The sequence below is a fragment of the Gobio gobio genome (assembly GCF_949357685.1).
Source record: "Gobio gobio genome assembly, chromosome: 1".
NCBI lineage: Eukaryota > Metazoa > Chordata > Actinopteri > Cypriniformes > Gobionidae > Gobio > Gobio gobio.
In genome coordinates, this window is record NC_137097.1 from 48526802 (window position 1) to 48539771 (window position 12970).

Consider the following 12970-nt stretch of genomic DNA (forward strand, 5'->3'; position numbering starts at 1 on the left):
CTGATAATCTAAAGACCGTTTATAATCTGTTATACATGCTAAAACAACAGAGAAAACAAATTACCAAACCATGTTCATTATTATCTTAAATAAATGTAAAGAGTTTTACATATTCCGTCAAAGTTATAAAAACAATAATTGAGGCGCTGAGGATTCATCCATTGCAATAATTACCCCACCCCACCAGGTGGCGGTAATGCACCATTAAAGATAGTTGCCAACCGCCATAAAACCGAAAGAAGAAGAGGCACGTGAATGTGGCGCGCGAATGTGAGGCACCAGCCAACCGCCATATTCCAGAAAGCTCTTCACGACTCAGAAAGCAGCTGTGTAAAGTAAGTAGCTATGACAAAATGATTCGATATGATAGCAAAATAAGTGTAACGTTATAAACGTTTACTTTATTTCAACCAAACCTGACTTTTTTATTGTAAACGTAAACGTAGCAGTAGCTATTCGGCTACCACGAGTGTCCACAGGCACACCACACAGATGGACAGTTAGCTAATAAATTACCCAAATGCGGATATTAATAAGCCATTAAGGTTTAACTGTTTGTGATTATTTTGTAACTTATGTTATATCGAGGTAGATATCCAGGTTAATTAATTTTAGCTTTATGCTATTTATAAACTTCCTTTACAACGTTACCTCAGCTAGGTTGCCTAACTAAACTGATAGAAATTACCTGTACGGCTAAGTGTTTTGTGTTTTTTCTTCAAGCTAGCAAGCACAAAACCCCATTGTTGGCTAGATGGTGTTCAAGATTGAGAATGAGACGTCACGCGTTTCACTCCGCGAAGGCGCCGCCATTTTAGGTGGCTATCCGTCGCCATCAGAAAAATATTGAAGAGCTCTTCCAAAACGCCATTAAAAAAAAAGTCAAATTTTTGCTCCATCAACATGTAATGCCAAATCCTTAAAATGTAGGCAACTGCAATATTTCTTTTTTAGCCTAAACCAGGGCTCGACATTAAGCATGTTCACGTGCTTGTCCTTCGGACAAGTAAATCTGTCATCCACTTGTCCGAGTACAAAATGTGCTTGTCTGGAAAAAAAAAAAAAAAAAAAAATTTACTTTTTTCTTTGTGTGTGTTGTAAATAAAATTTATTCTGAAGCAATATTCTCACCAGTGTTCAATCAGCTTTGACATATGCATATTTGTGATATGTTTACCTTTTATAAAGGGCATTTTCCCCTAATCTTATTAAATATAGGCTATGATTCAGATTTCCTTTTATATTCTTAAATTGAATCAATCAATTAAATTAGAAGACGACACTGGCTGTTACCAGTCAAATTAAATAATTTACACGGAAAATTTACAACTGCATTAAATAATGTTATGAGATTGTTTTAAATATACAAATAAGAAATGTTGGAAAGATTAAACTAAACCACCAGTAGGTGGCAGCAGGTGACCGTCTGAATGAGTGAGTCATTGAGTCGATTCGTTCAAATGCTGATTCATTCAAGAATGAGGTAGGCGTTTACGAATAATTAATTGAATCTTTGATTCTATCGATTCATTTAAAACGCTGAATCATTCACTAACACGCTGTTGTTGTGACAGCGTTTGCATTATGTACATTTGCACATAAAAGTACCTCCTATAATTAGAAAAAACTTTAAAACTTTGTTTGTAATGTTTAAAAATCAAATCAATTTCAAAAATGTACAATGTCAACATACACTTATATTACTGTTGCAGATATGACATACTTAAGAAGTTGGAGAAAAAGAAAAGCAGAAGTTAATGCCATTGCTCAGTTGGATGATGACAACCTTGATATTCAGTCGCTACCAAGTGATAGAAGTGATAGAAGTGATGGTGATGGACTTCAAGAAGTTGTAGAAGATAACGAATCCGATTATGGTTACACAGAGCATGTAGAATCCTCGGACTCTGAGCCTGAAATCCTGAGTTTACACCCTGACAGTGATACACCAGATATTGGCTCTGATTTAAGGACTTGGTCAACAAGTAATTCAATCACTCAAACGTCATTGAATGAGCTACTAGGCATCCTACGTAGACATGGGCACCAGCTGCCAAAGGATGCACGCACCCTCCTTTCAACCCCCAAAACCGTTGAATGTCTTTCTAGATGTAATGGGCAGTACATTTATTATGGTTTAGAACAAGGCATTAAACTAAAGATTGCACAGTGCCAATCCTTTTCACAAAACCTTATTGAGTTGTGTGTGAACATTGATGGCTTACCACTTTTTAAATCAAACAGTGTTCAATTTTGGCCCATATTGGCACAGTTTCACAATTTTGATCCTTTCATTGTTGCACTTTTCTGTGGAACAGCAAAGCCAAGTCCTTTGGATGATTTTGTCAAAGACCTTTTGGAAGAGTTTCAGCATCTCAAAGCTGTTGGGATGGAGTATGAAGGTCAACTTTATGCTATCAGCCTTAAGGCCTTTATATGTGATGCACCAGCACGATCATTTTTAAAGTGCATAAAAAACCACAATGGGTACTCCAGCTGTGAAAGGTGTATTGCCAAAGGATCGTGGGAAGGTAGAGTGGTTTTTAACAGTCATGAGAGCTTTAGAGCAAGAACGGACGAGGAGTTCAGTCAAGTACTGTATGAAGATCACCAGACTATAAAAAGCCCACTTATTGATGCAGGCATACCTTGCGTGAGCTCTTTTGTGTTAGACTATATGCATTTGATTTGTTTAGGAGTAGTAAAACGTGTTCTAGTCTTTTTGTCTCGGGGTCCAAAAGTGTGCCGGCTATCTGCAAAACAAAAAGATGAGATCTCAGAAAAACTAAACAAGCTGAATGGATCCATGCCAAGTGAGTTTGCAAGGCAGCCCAGGGGTTTGAGGGAACTGGATAGATGGAAAGCCACTGAATTTCGACAGTTTGTTTTATATACTGGACCAAATGTTCTTCGAAATGTAGTTTCACGTGAAGTGTATACTCACTTTTTGACATTGACAGTGGCTCTGTCAATCCTGCTGAGCCCTGATGAGAACACACGACGTTCATATATTGCATATGCTGAGGAGCTTCTAAAATACTTCGTTAAAAGGTGTGATGACCTTTATGGAAAAACATTTGCAGTCTACAATGTGCACTGCCTGTTGCATCTGCATGAAGATGCTTCTCGCTTCAACTGTTCACTAAATGACATCTCATGTTTCCCATTCGAAAATCATCTGCAAGTATTAAAAAAATTGGTCAAAAATAGCCACAATCCAATCGCTCAAGTAACAAAGCGGATGAGTGAGATCGAAAATGCAAAGAAAGGCATCAACAAGCCTCAAGAGACAAGGTCATGTTTTTATATATCAGCCAAAGATAAAGACCACTGCTTTATGCTTCACAATGGAAATTTTGCATTTGTGAAGGAAAAAAGGCAAGATGGAACTTTGGTATGTGATGTGCTGAGCCAAAAGGACACAAGAGACTTTTTTAAGAAGCCATGTGAGTCAAGGCTATTGAATATAGTCTATGTTCAAAGAAAACGGACAAAGACAAAGTTATTGGAAACCAAAGACCTTTACCGGAAGGTTGCGTGTCTCCCATGTGAACAAGGGCATGTCCTTTTTCCTCTCCTCCATGGAATGGAGCACAGGAAATGAACACACATAACGTATGTAATATTTACTATTATTTAAAATAGTAGTGCACTGTTAGCATCATGTAGAAAAGGAAATGTGTAGTTCTAAATTAAATAATCTAATTGTGTTTCAGGCAATGGTATACGCACGGGCTGTTTGGGTGGAGAATGGGAAGCAGATGGAAGGAGTTTTGCCATTGAACTGGGTTGACACAGAGACCAAAGTGGTGCGATGGCCACTAAAAAACGTGTCTGTGGCACATAAGCGCCTTTTACAACCACAAGAGGACTGGTTAAGCTTTGAATTTGTTAAAGTCAAAGTGACATCAGGTGAAAGAAAAAAAATAACATTTTGAATGTTATTTCTGGCTTATTTTAATTTAAATTTAATTTTTTTAGTTACAATACTATAATACTCAAATACGTATTACTATCGTTAGTAGTTTGTTTTCATTCTTGATTTTTAGTAAGCCGACAGGAGTGTGAAAAATATAATTACACCTCAGCTCAAACCGAAGAGGAGGACACAGTCAGTCAAAAGAGAATGAAGAAAAAAAGAAAATTTGAGGATTATGTTCAAGGTAATTTATTTGGTCCTTTTTAAGGACATGCATTAAACAATGAGCGTACAATGTAAACCATCACATATCATAAGTGACAAATATAATATTGGCAGGGTCAGATATGTCTCCTGAGGAGGATGAGTCCTTGCCAGACAAGAAAAAGGGTGAGTACAGTTAAAGTTGTTTGAGTAAACTGTAATAGTATTCATCGTTATCTTACCGTGATTAATTTCATTGTGCATGTTTGTCTAGACGATACAGTGTTGCTTCCGGTTCCTCCGCCAAAGCTCTCACATAAGGGTGAGTAAAATAGCTGGGCTGGTCCGGTCCAGTGGTATAATTCAGTCATCAAACTTCAGGGAATGGTTGGCAATATGAGTTTTTCTGTCATTTAAGTTGCTTTACTGCTTCTGGTTTTGGAATTTCTTTTAACAACCACAGGACAAAATGCAATGCTGCTCGAGTTACCTGCACCCCCAGAACTGGCTAACACCACCATTAGACAACCAGAGAGTCCTGCATCTTCAGACAGTAATTTCATGTTTTTATTTATTCTACTTGCTCACAATGCAAATGGAATATAAAGTATTTTTACGTCTGTGTTCAAAACAAAGTATTTCAACCATTCCTGTGGCTTTTTCAGTTTCTGGATTATCTTGTCCAACGCATCACCGTTCACCCACAAGGTCTGAATCATCAGAAGCATTGAGTCCAGAGTCAGCCAGTAAGTCATTAAAACATTTTTTTTTAAATTGGCTAGTACATTATTATTATTTTTTTTTCTTGTCCATGATCAATTTCATTCTTCATAGTTGTCAATTCTACTACCTCACTCATTGACATTATTGCAGGAGCAAAAAAACGATTTCATTTTTGATTGTTTTTTCGTTTGTTTTTTTGTTAAGGATCCAGGCGTTCTCGCACACCTCAGCGTGGCGTTCGAAAGCCATCACAGTCCGGGAGCAGAAAAAGTCGGGCGTCCTCATCCAGTGAGTCTTTAAAAAGGATAGCTGTCTTTAAAAACGATTTAAATGAGCTTCAATGCTGTTTTTTATTTAATAATTTTTTTTTTAGGATCTATGGGTTCTTGCACACCTCAGCGTGGAGTTCGAAAGCCATCACAGTCCGGGAGCAGAAAGAGTCAGTCATCCTCATCCAGTGAGTCCATGATTAATTTCATTCTTCATAGTTGTCAATTCTCCTACCTCACTTATTGACATTATTAAAGGAGCAGCTGTCTTTAAAAACAATTTCAATGAGCTTCAATGCTGTTTTTTTATTTTTCAGGATCTAGGCGTTCTCGCACACCTCAGCGTGGAGTTCGAAAGCCATCACAGTCCGAGAGCAGAAAGAGTCGGTCATCCTCATCCAGTGAGTCCATGATTAATTTCATTCTTCATAGTTGTCAATTCTCCTACCTCACTTATTGACATCATTAAAGGAGCAGCTGTCTTTAAAAACAATTTCAATGAGCTTCAATGCTGTTTTTTTATTTTTCAGGATCTAGGCGTTCTCGCACACCTCAGCGTGGAGTTCGAAAGCCATCACAGTCCGAGAGCAGAAAGAGTCGGTCATCCTCATCCAGTGAGTCCATGATTAATTTCATTCTTCATAGTTGTCAATTCTCCTACCTCACTTATTGACATTATTAAAGGAGCAGCTGTCTTTAAAAACAATTTCAATGAGCTTCAATGCTGTTTTTTTATTTTTCAGGATCTAGGCGTTCTCGCACACCTCAGCGTGGAGTTCGAAAGCCATCACAGTCCGAGAGCAGAAAAGGTCCGGCATCCTCATCCAGTGAGTCTTTAAAAAGGATAGCTGTCTTTAAAAACGATTTAAATGAGCTTCAATGCTGTTTTTTATTTAATAATTTTTTTTTTAGGATCTATGGGTTCTTGCACACCTCAGCGTGGAGTTCGAAAGCCATCACAGTCCGGGAGCAGAAAGAGTCAGTCATCCTCATCCAGTGAGTCCATGATTAATTTCATTCTTCATAGTTGTCAATTCTCCTACCTCACTTATTGACATTATTAAAGGAGCAGCTGTCTTTAAAAACAATTTCAATGAGCTTCAATGCTGTTTTTTTATTTTTCAGGATCTAGGCGTTCTCGCACACCTCAGCGTGGAGTTCGAAAGCCATCACAGTCCGAGAGCAGAAAGAGTCGGTCATCCTCATCCAGTGAGTCCATGATTAATTTCATTCTTCATAGTTGTCAATTCTACTACCTCACTCATTGACATTATTGCAGGAGCAAAAAAACGATTTCATTTTTGATTGTTTTTTCGTTTGTTTTTTTGTTAAGGATCCAGGCGTTCTCGCACACCTCAGCGTGGCGTTCGAAAGCCATCACAGTCCGGGAGCAGAAAAAGTCGGGCGTCCTCATCCAGTGAGTCTTTAAAAAGGATAGCTGTCTTTAAAAACGATTTAAATGAGCTTCAATGCTGTTTTTTATTTAATAATTTTTTTTTTAGGATCTATGGGTTCTTGCACACCTCAGCGTGGAGTTCGAAAGCCATCACAGTCCGGGAGCAGAAAGAGTCAGTCATCCTCATCCAGTGAGTCCATGATTAATTTCATTCTTCATAGTTGTCAATTCTCCTACCTCACTTATTGACATTATTAAAGGAGCAGCTGTCTTTAAAAACAATTTCAATGAGCTTCAATGCTGTTTTTTTATTTTTCAGGATCTAGGCGTTCTCGCACACCTCAGCGTGGAGTTCGAAAGCCATCACAGTCCGAGAGCAGAAAAGGTCCGGCATCCTCATCCAGTGAGTCTTTAAAAAGGATAGCTGTCTTTAAAAACGATTTAAATGAGCTTCAATGCTGTTTTTTATTTAATAATTTTTTTTTTAGGATCTATGGGTTCTTGCACACCTCAGCGTGGAGTTCGAAAGCCATCACAGTCCGGGAGCAGAAAGAGTCAGTCATCCTCATCCAGTGAGTCCATGATTAATTTCATTCTTCATAGTTGTCAATTCTCCTACCTCACTTATTGACATTATTAAAGGAGCAGCTGTCTTTAAAAACAATTTCAATGAGCTTCAATGCTGTTTTTTTATTTTTCAGGATCTAGGCGTTCTCGCACACCTCAGCGTGGAGTTCGAAAGCCATCACAGTCCGAGAGCAGAAAAGGTCCGGCATCCTCATCCAGTGAGTCTTTAAAAAGGATAGCTGTCTTTAAAAACGATTTAAATGAGCTTCAATGCTGTTTTTTATTTAATAATTTTTTTTTTAGGATCTATGGGTTCTTGCACACCTCAGCGTGGAGTTCGAAAGCCATCACAGTCCGGGAGCAGAAAGAGTCAGTCATCCTCATCCAGTGAGTCCATGATTAATTTCATTCTTCATAGTTGTCAATTCTCCTACCTCACTTATTGACATTATTAAAGGAGCAGCTGTCTTTAAAAACAATTTCAATGAGCTTCAATGCTGTTTTTTTATTTTTCAGGATCTAGGCGTTCTCGCACACCTCAGCGTGGAGTTCGAAAGCCATCACAGTCCGAGAGCAGAAAGAGTCGGTCATCCTCATCCAGTGAGTCCATGATTAATTTCATTCTTCATAGTTGTCAATTCTCCTACCTCACTTATTGACATCATTAAAGGAGCAGCTGTCTTTAAAAACAATTTCAATGAGCTTCAATGCTGTTTTTTTATTTTTCAGGATCTAGGCGTTCTCGCACACCTCAGCGTGGAGTTCGAAAGCCATCACAGTCCGAGAGCAGAAAGAGTCGGTCATCCTCATCCAGTGAGTCCATGATTAATTTCATTCTTCATAGTTGTCAATTCTCCTACCTCACTTATTGACATTATTAAAGGAGCAGCTGTCTTTAAAAACAATTTCAATGAGCTTCAATGCTGTTTTTTTATTTTTCAGGATCTAGGCGTTCTCGCACACCTCAGCGTGGAGTTCGAAAGCCATCACAGTCCGAGAGCAGAAAAGGTCCGGCATCCTCATCCAGTGAGTCCATGATCAGTTGCATTCTTCATAGTTGTCAACTCTCCTACCTCACTTATTGACATTATTGCAGGAGCAGCTGTATTTAAATTTTAATGAGCTTCAACTTTTCTTTTTTTCAGGATCTAGGCGTTCTCGCACACCTCAGCGTGGAGTTCAAATGCCATCACAGTCCGAGAGAGGCTTATTCCCCATGTCTCAAGCTAGTACGTCCATGGTCAATATTTATTATTGTATGATTCTTTAATAATCATAAAGTAACAAAAATAAATAAATTAATGTATTTTCTTCCACAGAATACCAGAAGTCAGTGCTTGGAAAGCTAGTTGAACTTCTTGATGAGATAAAAAGAGTCGGAAGGCACTATGAGCCGCTGAATTCTGCTGTCCATGTTGCTAGGCTAGAAACCTTTGAAGATTTTGCTGAAGAAGAGGCACGTCTCAAGGAACGCAACCTCTGGGAACAAAGGGTATGATTTCTACAGAAATTGGACTAAACCGTGTCAATAAGACTAGACCTCCAAGTCTCCAAAAAGTCTAAATTATCTATATTGTGCAAAAAATATGCTTTTGGCAGCATCTGTTAACATGCACACAGCTTTATAGGATGTTATTGTATGGATGCTTCAACATGACTAGTTCCCATTTAAGCTCAATCTGGCAACAATCAGTATATTTTCAACACCATTGGTTTATTCATAATGTATTGAGTGGCTTTTCATGTGTCATGTACAGGTGTCCCAGCTCTCAAAGGTGGGAGGGAGGAATAACAAAGACTGCGTCCATAAAATAATGGACAGGTATTAAACAACTGTCAAATGCTCAGAATATAGAATGTAATTATGCAGTTACATTTTTACTCTTTGCCTGCTCTGTTTGCACGTAGAAAAGCATAAGCACATAGAAAAGCATAAATGCAGAAAGAGATGATTCATTAGGAATAATGCAAGCATAAAGGAATATTTGTAGAATGTAGGCATTGCAGAATGTTGACCTCACTATATGATTTTCTGCATGTTTTCTCAGGCTTTTCACCAACAGCCTAATGGCTGGTTTCAACATGAAGGGGCGGGGTCGCAGTGACAAAAAAGCCTTCCAGGATACCGTTCTTTACTCTGTGGTAAAAGGTAACTGCATTTTTCATGTTTATACAGGTGCTTCTCAAATTAGAATAGTGGAAAGTCAATTAATTTTAGGAATTCAACTTAAAGGTCCAATATGTAAATTTCTTCGCCGCTAGGGGTTGCTAACCTCTTACAAGACGCGACGCGAGTCCCGCAAATATAAAGGAATATTGACAATTCTACCGAAATACACGGAAGTGTTGAATTACTACTCACAGGTCAGTTTATTAGACGAATGAAACTTGCAGCGCTGTTTCACCTGGTCAAACCGTTACACGATCAAACTAAACTAGTGTATTGTAAGTTATAATGTTATTCTATGTGTTAGTTTGTCTGTATGAGACTAGCAGTAATTTCAACATTAGAATAACATACAGATCCTATTCTAACATTTCGTTATGTAAACTATATAACAGTGATTAGTTTTACGTACATTTACTGTCTAATAAAGTACATGTAAGAGCAGCGTCAAGTGGAAGTTAGTCTCGGACGTAGAGCTCTCGACATCTCAAACACCGCGCTGATGTTGATCCACGTTTTAGTTCTCCTTTTTTTTTATCTAAAGTCTGCTTGCCATGGTCCATAATGTTTGAACGAAACAACAAGCGTGCAGATAGACATTTCAAACTACACGTCTGTCGCCTTGATTACAATCAGAGGGCTCATACAGCGGAAACCAGGGAGAACGCGGATATTACGTCAGTGACAGACGACAAGTGAAAATTTCCGGGACGGACAATAATTAAAAATTTCTCTGAAATTAAAAATCTTTGGGGACTTTTGGGATATTGTAAGTACACAACTGCAGGAAATGTATAACACTGTTCTAGTGATTTGGGAATATTTTATTACAAAATTCCTACATATTAGACCTTTAACAGGTGAAACTAATTTATTATATAGACTCATTACATGCAAAGTGAGAGATTTTCAATTTGTTATAATTTTGATTATGGCTTATGAAACCCACAAATTCAAAATCTCAGAAAATTTGAATATTACATCAAAATTGATAAAAAGGGGATTTAAAATCCAGAAATGTTGGCTCTCTGAAAAGTATAATCATGGATATGTACTCAGTACTTGTTTTTTTTTTTTTTTAAACTGAATTTATTTTATTTTTATGAATTAGAACAAAACTGTGTGGTGTCTATATTAAGGCACTGGGCATTTCAAATATTTTTGAAAACGTGCTATTTTCTTCATAAATTATTTATTTCCAGTTTAATTTTCTGATTTCCCATGGGCCCCCCCTCACTAGTTCTCTTGGTCCCCCCATTTATTAAATCCTGGAATCGTCCCTGCTGAGAACATATGCATGATTATACTTTTCAGAGGGCTAACATTTCTGTATTTACAATCTTTTTTTTTTTTTAAAGTTTTTATGTAATCTAATTTTCTGAGATTTTGAAATTGGGGGTTTCATAAGCTGTAAGCCAATAATCATCAAAATTATAGCAAAGGCTTGAAATATCTCATTTGCATGTAATGAGTCTATATAATATATTAGTTTCACCTGTTTAGTTGAATTCCTGAAATTAACTTTTTCATGACATTTCTAATTTGAGAAGCACCTGTATATATCTAATTTAGCTTACCAATTGTATTTCTTTTGGGAAGGTATGCAAATCCATGCAATTGATAAAATGTAAATACAATGTGTAGTAGGGGCCTTAATGATGTAAGACGTGGTTTATTCATGCACCATCTAATATATTTTCTTTTGCAGCTGCAGTAATGAAGTGGAGTAAAACAGCCACAGAAGTGGAAATCAGGGCTGCCATGGCTGAGACACTTAAACATGCTCCAGGGAGAGCTGGAGGTGGAGGTCGCAAAGTGTGAACATTTAATGTACACTTTCTTTCTTAGAGTTGTGTTTTGTTGACTCTTGAAAAGTGAACTGTGTTGGTTACTGGACCAACCTATGTTTATTGCACTATGTGAAATCTGTGTTGGTTACTGGACTGACTGTGTATTGCACTATACTCTAATGTGATGGTTGCTGTTTGCACTATTTAAATGTGCTGTTTCAATAAAGTTATTATAAGCTAACCCTTTAAAGCTTTGTTTCATTCATATGTTAATATAAAATATTATTTGGCATGTTAATGTGGACTTGAGAATTGACAATGGCATTTAGTGAACGTTAAAGATCGACCCGTTTTCAACGTTGAAAAGTTGGACAAATTTGACGTCTTTTCAATTTTCATTTTCAACCTTCAGTGGACCGTATTTAGACGTTGAAGATCGACCTGTTTTCAACGTTGAAAAGTTGGACAAATTTGACGTCTTTTCAATTTTCATTTTCAACCTTCAGTGGACCGTATTTAGACGTTGAAGGTTTACGTCTATTCAACGTCTAATAGACGACTTTTTGCTAGCTGGGTTTAAACTGATATAATATAGGCTACTATCAATTTAAATATTTCCATTAGTTTTATTATATTATAGGCTATTATAATCGTATTATAGTGTAAGCCTAATAAAGAATTGATCTCACAAGGGGATTGTTTAGGGATCCTTGCCATTAAAACGTTTGAAAACCCCTGATATAGAAAATCTTGGAAATTCATAAGCAATAAACAAACATTTAATATAGATGGTTTAATGCTGCCTGTCGCCAATAAATGACTGTACAAAAACACATTAAGAATCATCTTAGTGTAACCGCTTAATTATTTTCATATTATATTATATATTATATTATATTATATTATATTATATTATATTATATTATATTATATTATATTATATTATATTATCTTATATGATATGATATGATATGATATGATATTAATTATAAATAATTGAACTGTCCTGGGGGAGATTTTAATAGTATTTATTGGTAAGGAAGACTACAGTTAACAGCACTGTAAAATGTGATTAATTTAGTGACTTCTGAATTAACTGTTTTTTTTATTTATCTTTTTATTTGTTATATATCACTAAGTTATATCAATGGTTAAATAAAATAGAAATTGCACATTAAAGTTAAAAGTTTAACTGCATGATGAAACCACTTTTTTTGTGTGCGTTTACATACGCTGTACAGGAAAAGACTCGTTTTGTTCAGGTGACCAAAATGTCCGCCCAATAGAGAAGTTTTGCTCAGCGAAAAAAGAAATTAGAGGGAACATCGGGTGCAGTGTCAGGATGGAGAATGCTGTGTATGTGATCCCTAACACTTCAGTCCATCTCGTATTTATAAACCGTACGGTCAGACCAAATTTAACCCAATAAACCCTACAGGTCAGGTGTCTGAGGTCAAACCAGCTATGTATGGCTAGTCCTATGCCCAAATGGCCTTGTGACATTGCAACCACCATTTATGACACAGTTGCTCCAGGAAAACCACTCAACCCTGAACAGTTGCGAGGAAGGAAGAGAGCTTGCTATTTTTGTTGCACTCCGACCAGTATAAATTCAATCAATTCCTAGCAAAGGAAATATCTAGACATGCATTTCCTTACAATGCCAGCTACACGCATTTCTCTCTTTGAACAGTGCAGGACTGGCAGGGATGTTGTATACTGGGCTACTAGATCATCAGTCACACTGAAAAAGGCAGAAGAAGGTGTTCGTCTCAGGAGGATTGCCTGCAATGACCTCAAACAGCTGTGCAAACACACTCCCAGCTTACAAATCACATTCGCAACCATAGACATCTATCGATGGATTTTTATTGCCACATGTGAAGAGTGTGGCAGACATTCTTTATAGAGTCAATGGTAGCTGACTGCGGATTA

General features: G+C 37.2%; 1 protein-coding gene across 2 annotated transcripts; it reads left to right on the plus strand.

Annotated features, from left to right (window-relative positions):
* Positions 1–1711: 1711 nt before the first annotated feature.
* Positions 1712–11281, plus strand: LOC307127229 (uncharacterized protein). 2 transcript variants are annotated; one of them, XM_079818349.1, is made up of 25 exons: positions 1712–3615; positions 3717–3912; positions 4050–4163; positions 4259–4309; positions 4398–4445; positions 4587–4676; positions 4789–4869; positions 5051–5134; positions 5220–5303; positions 5433–5516; positions 5646–5729; positions 6241–6324; positions 6449–6532; positions 6618–6701; positions 6831–6914; positions 7213–7296; positions 7382–7465; positions 7595–7678; positions 7808–7891; positions 8021–8104; positions 8224–8307; positions 8398–8570; positions 8836–8900; positions 9127–9227; positions 10954–11281. In XM_079818349.1, the coding sequence occupies exons 1-25, from the start codon at positions 3601–3603 to the stop codon at positions 11064–11066; spliced, it is 2223 nt and encodes a 740-aa protein (XP_079674475.1). In that variant the 5' UTR covers positions 1712–3600; the 3' UTR covers positions 11067–11281. The 2 variants fall into 2 exon arrangements, with proteins under 2 accessions (XP_079674475.1, XP_079674474.1); XM_079818348.1 differs by having other exon boundaries at positions 3608–3912.
* Positions 11282–12970: the final 1689 nt, after the last annotated feature.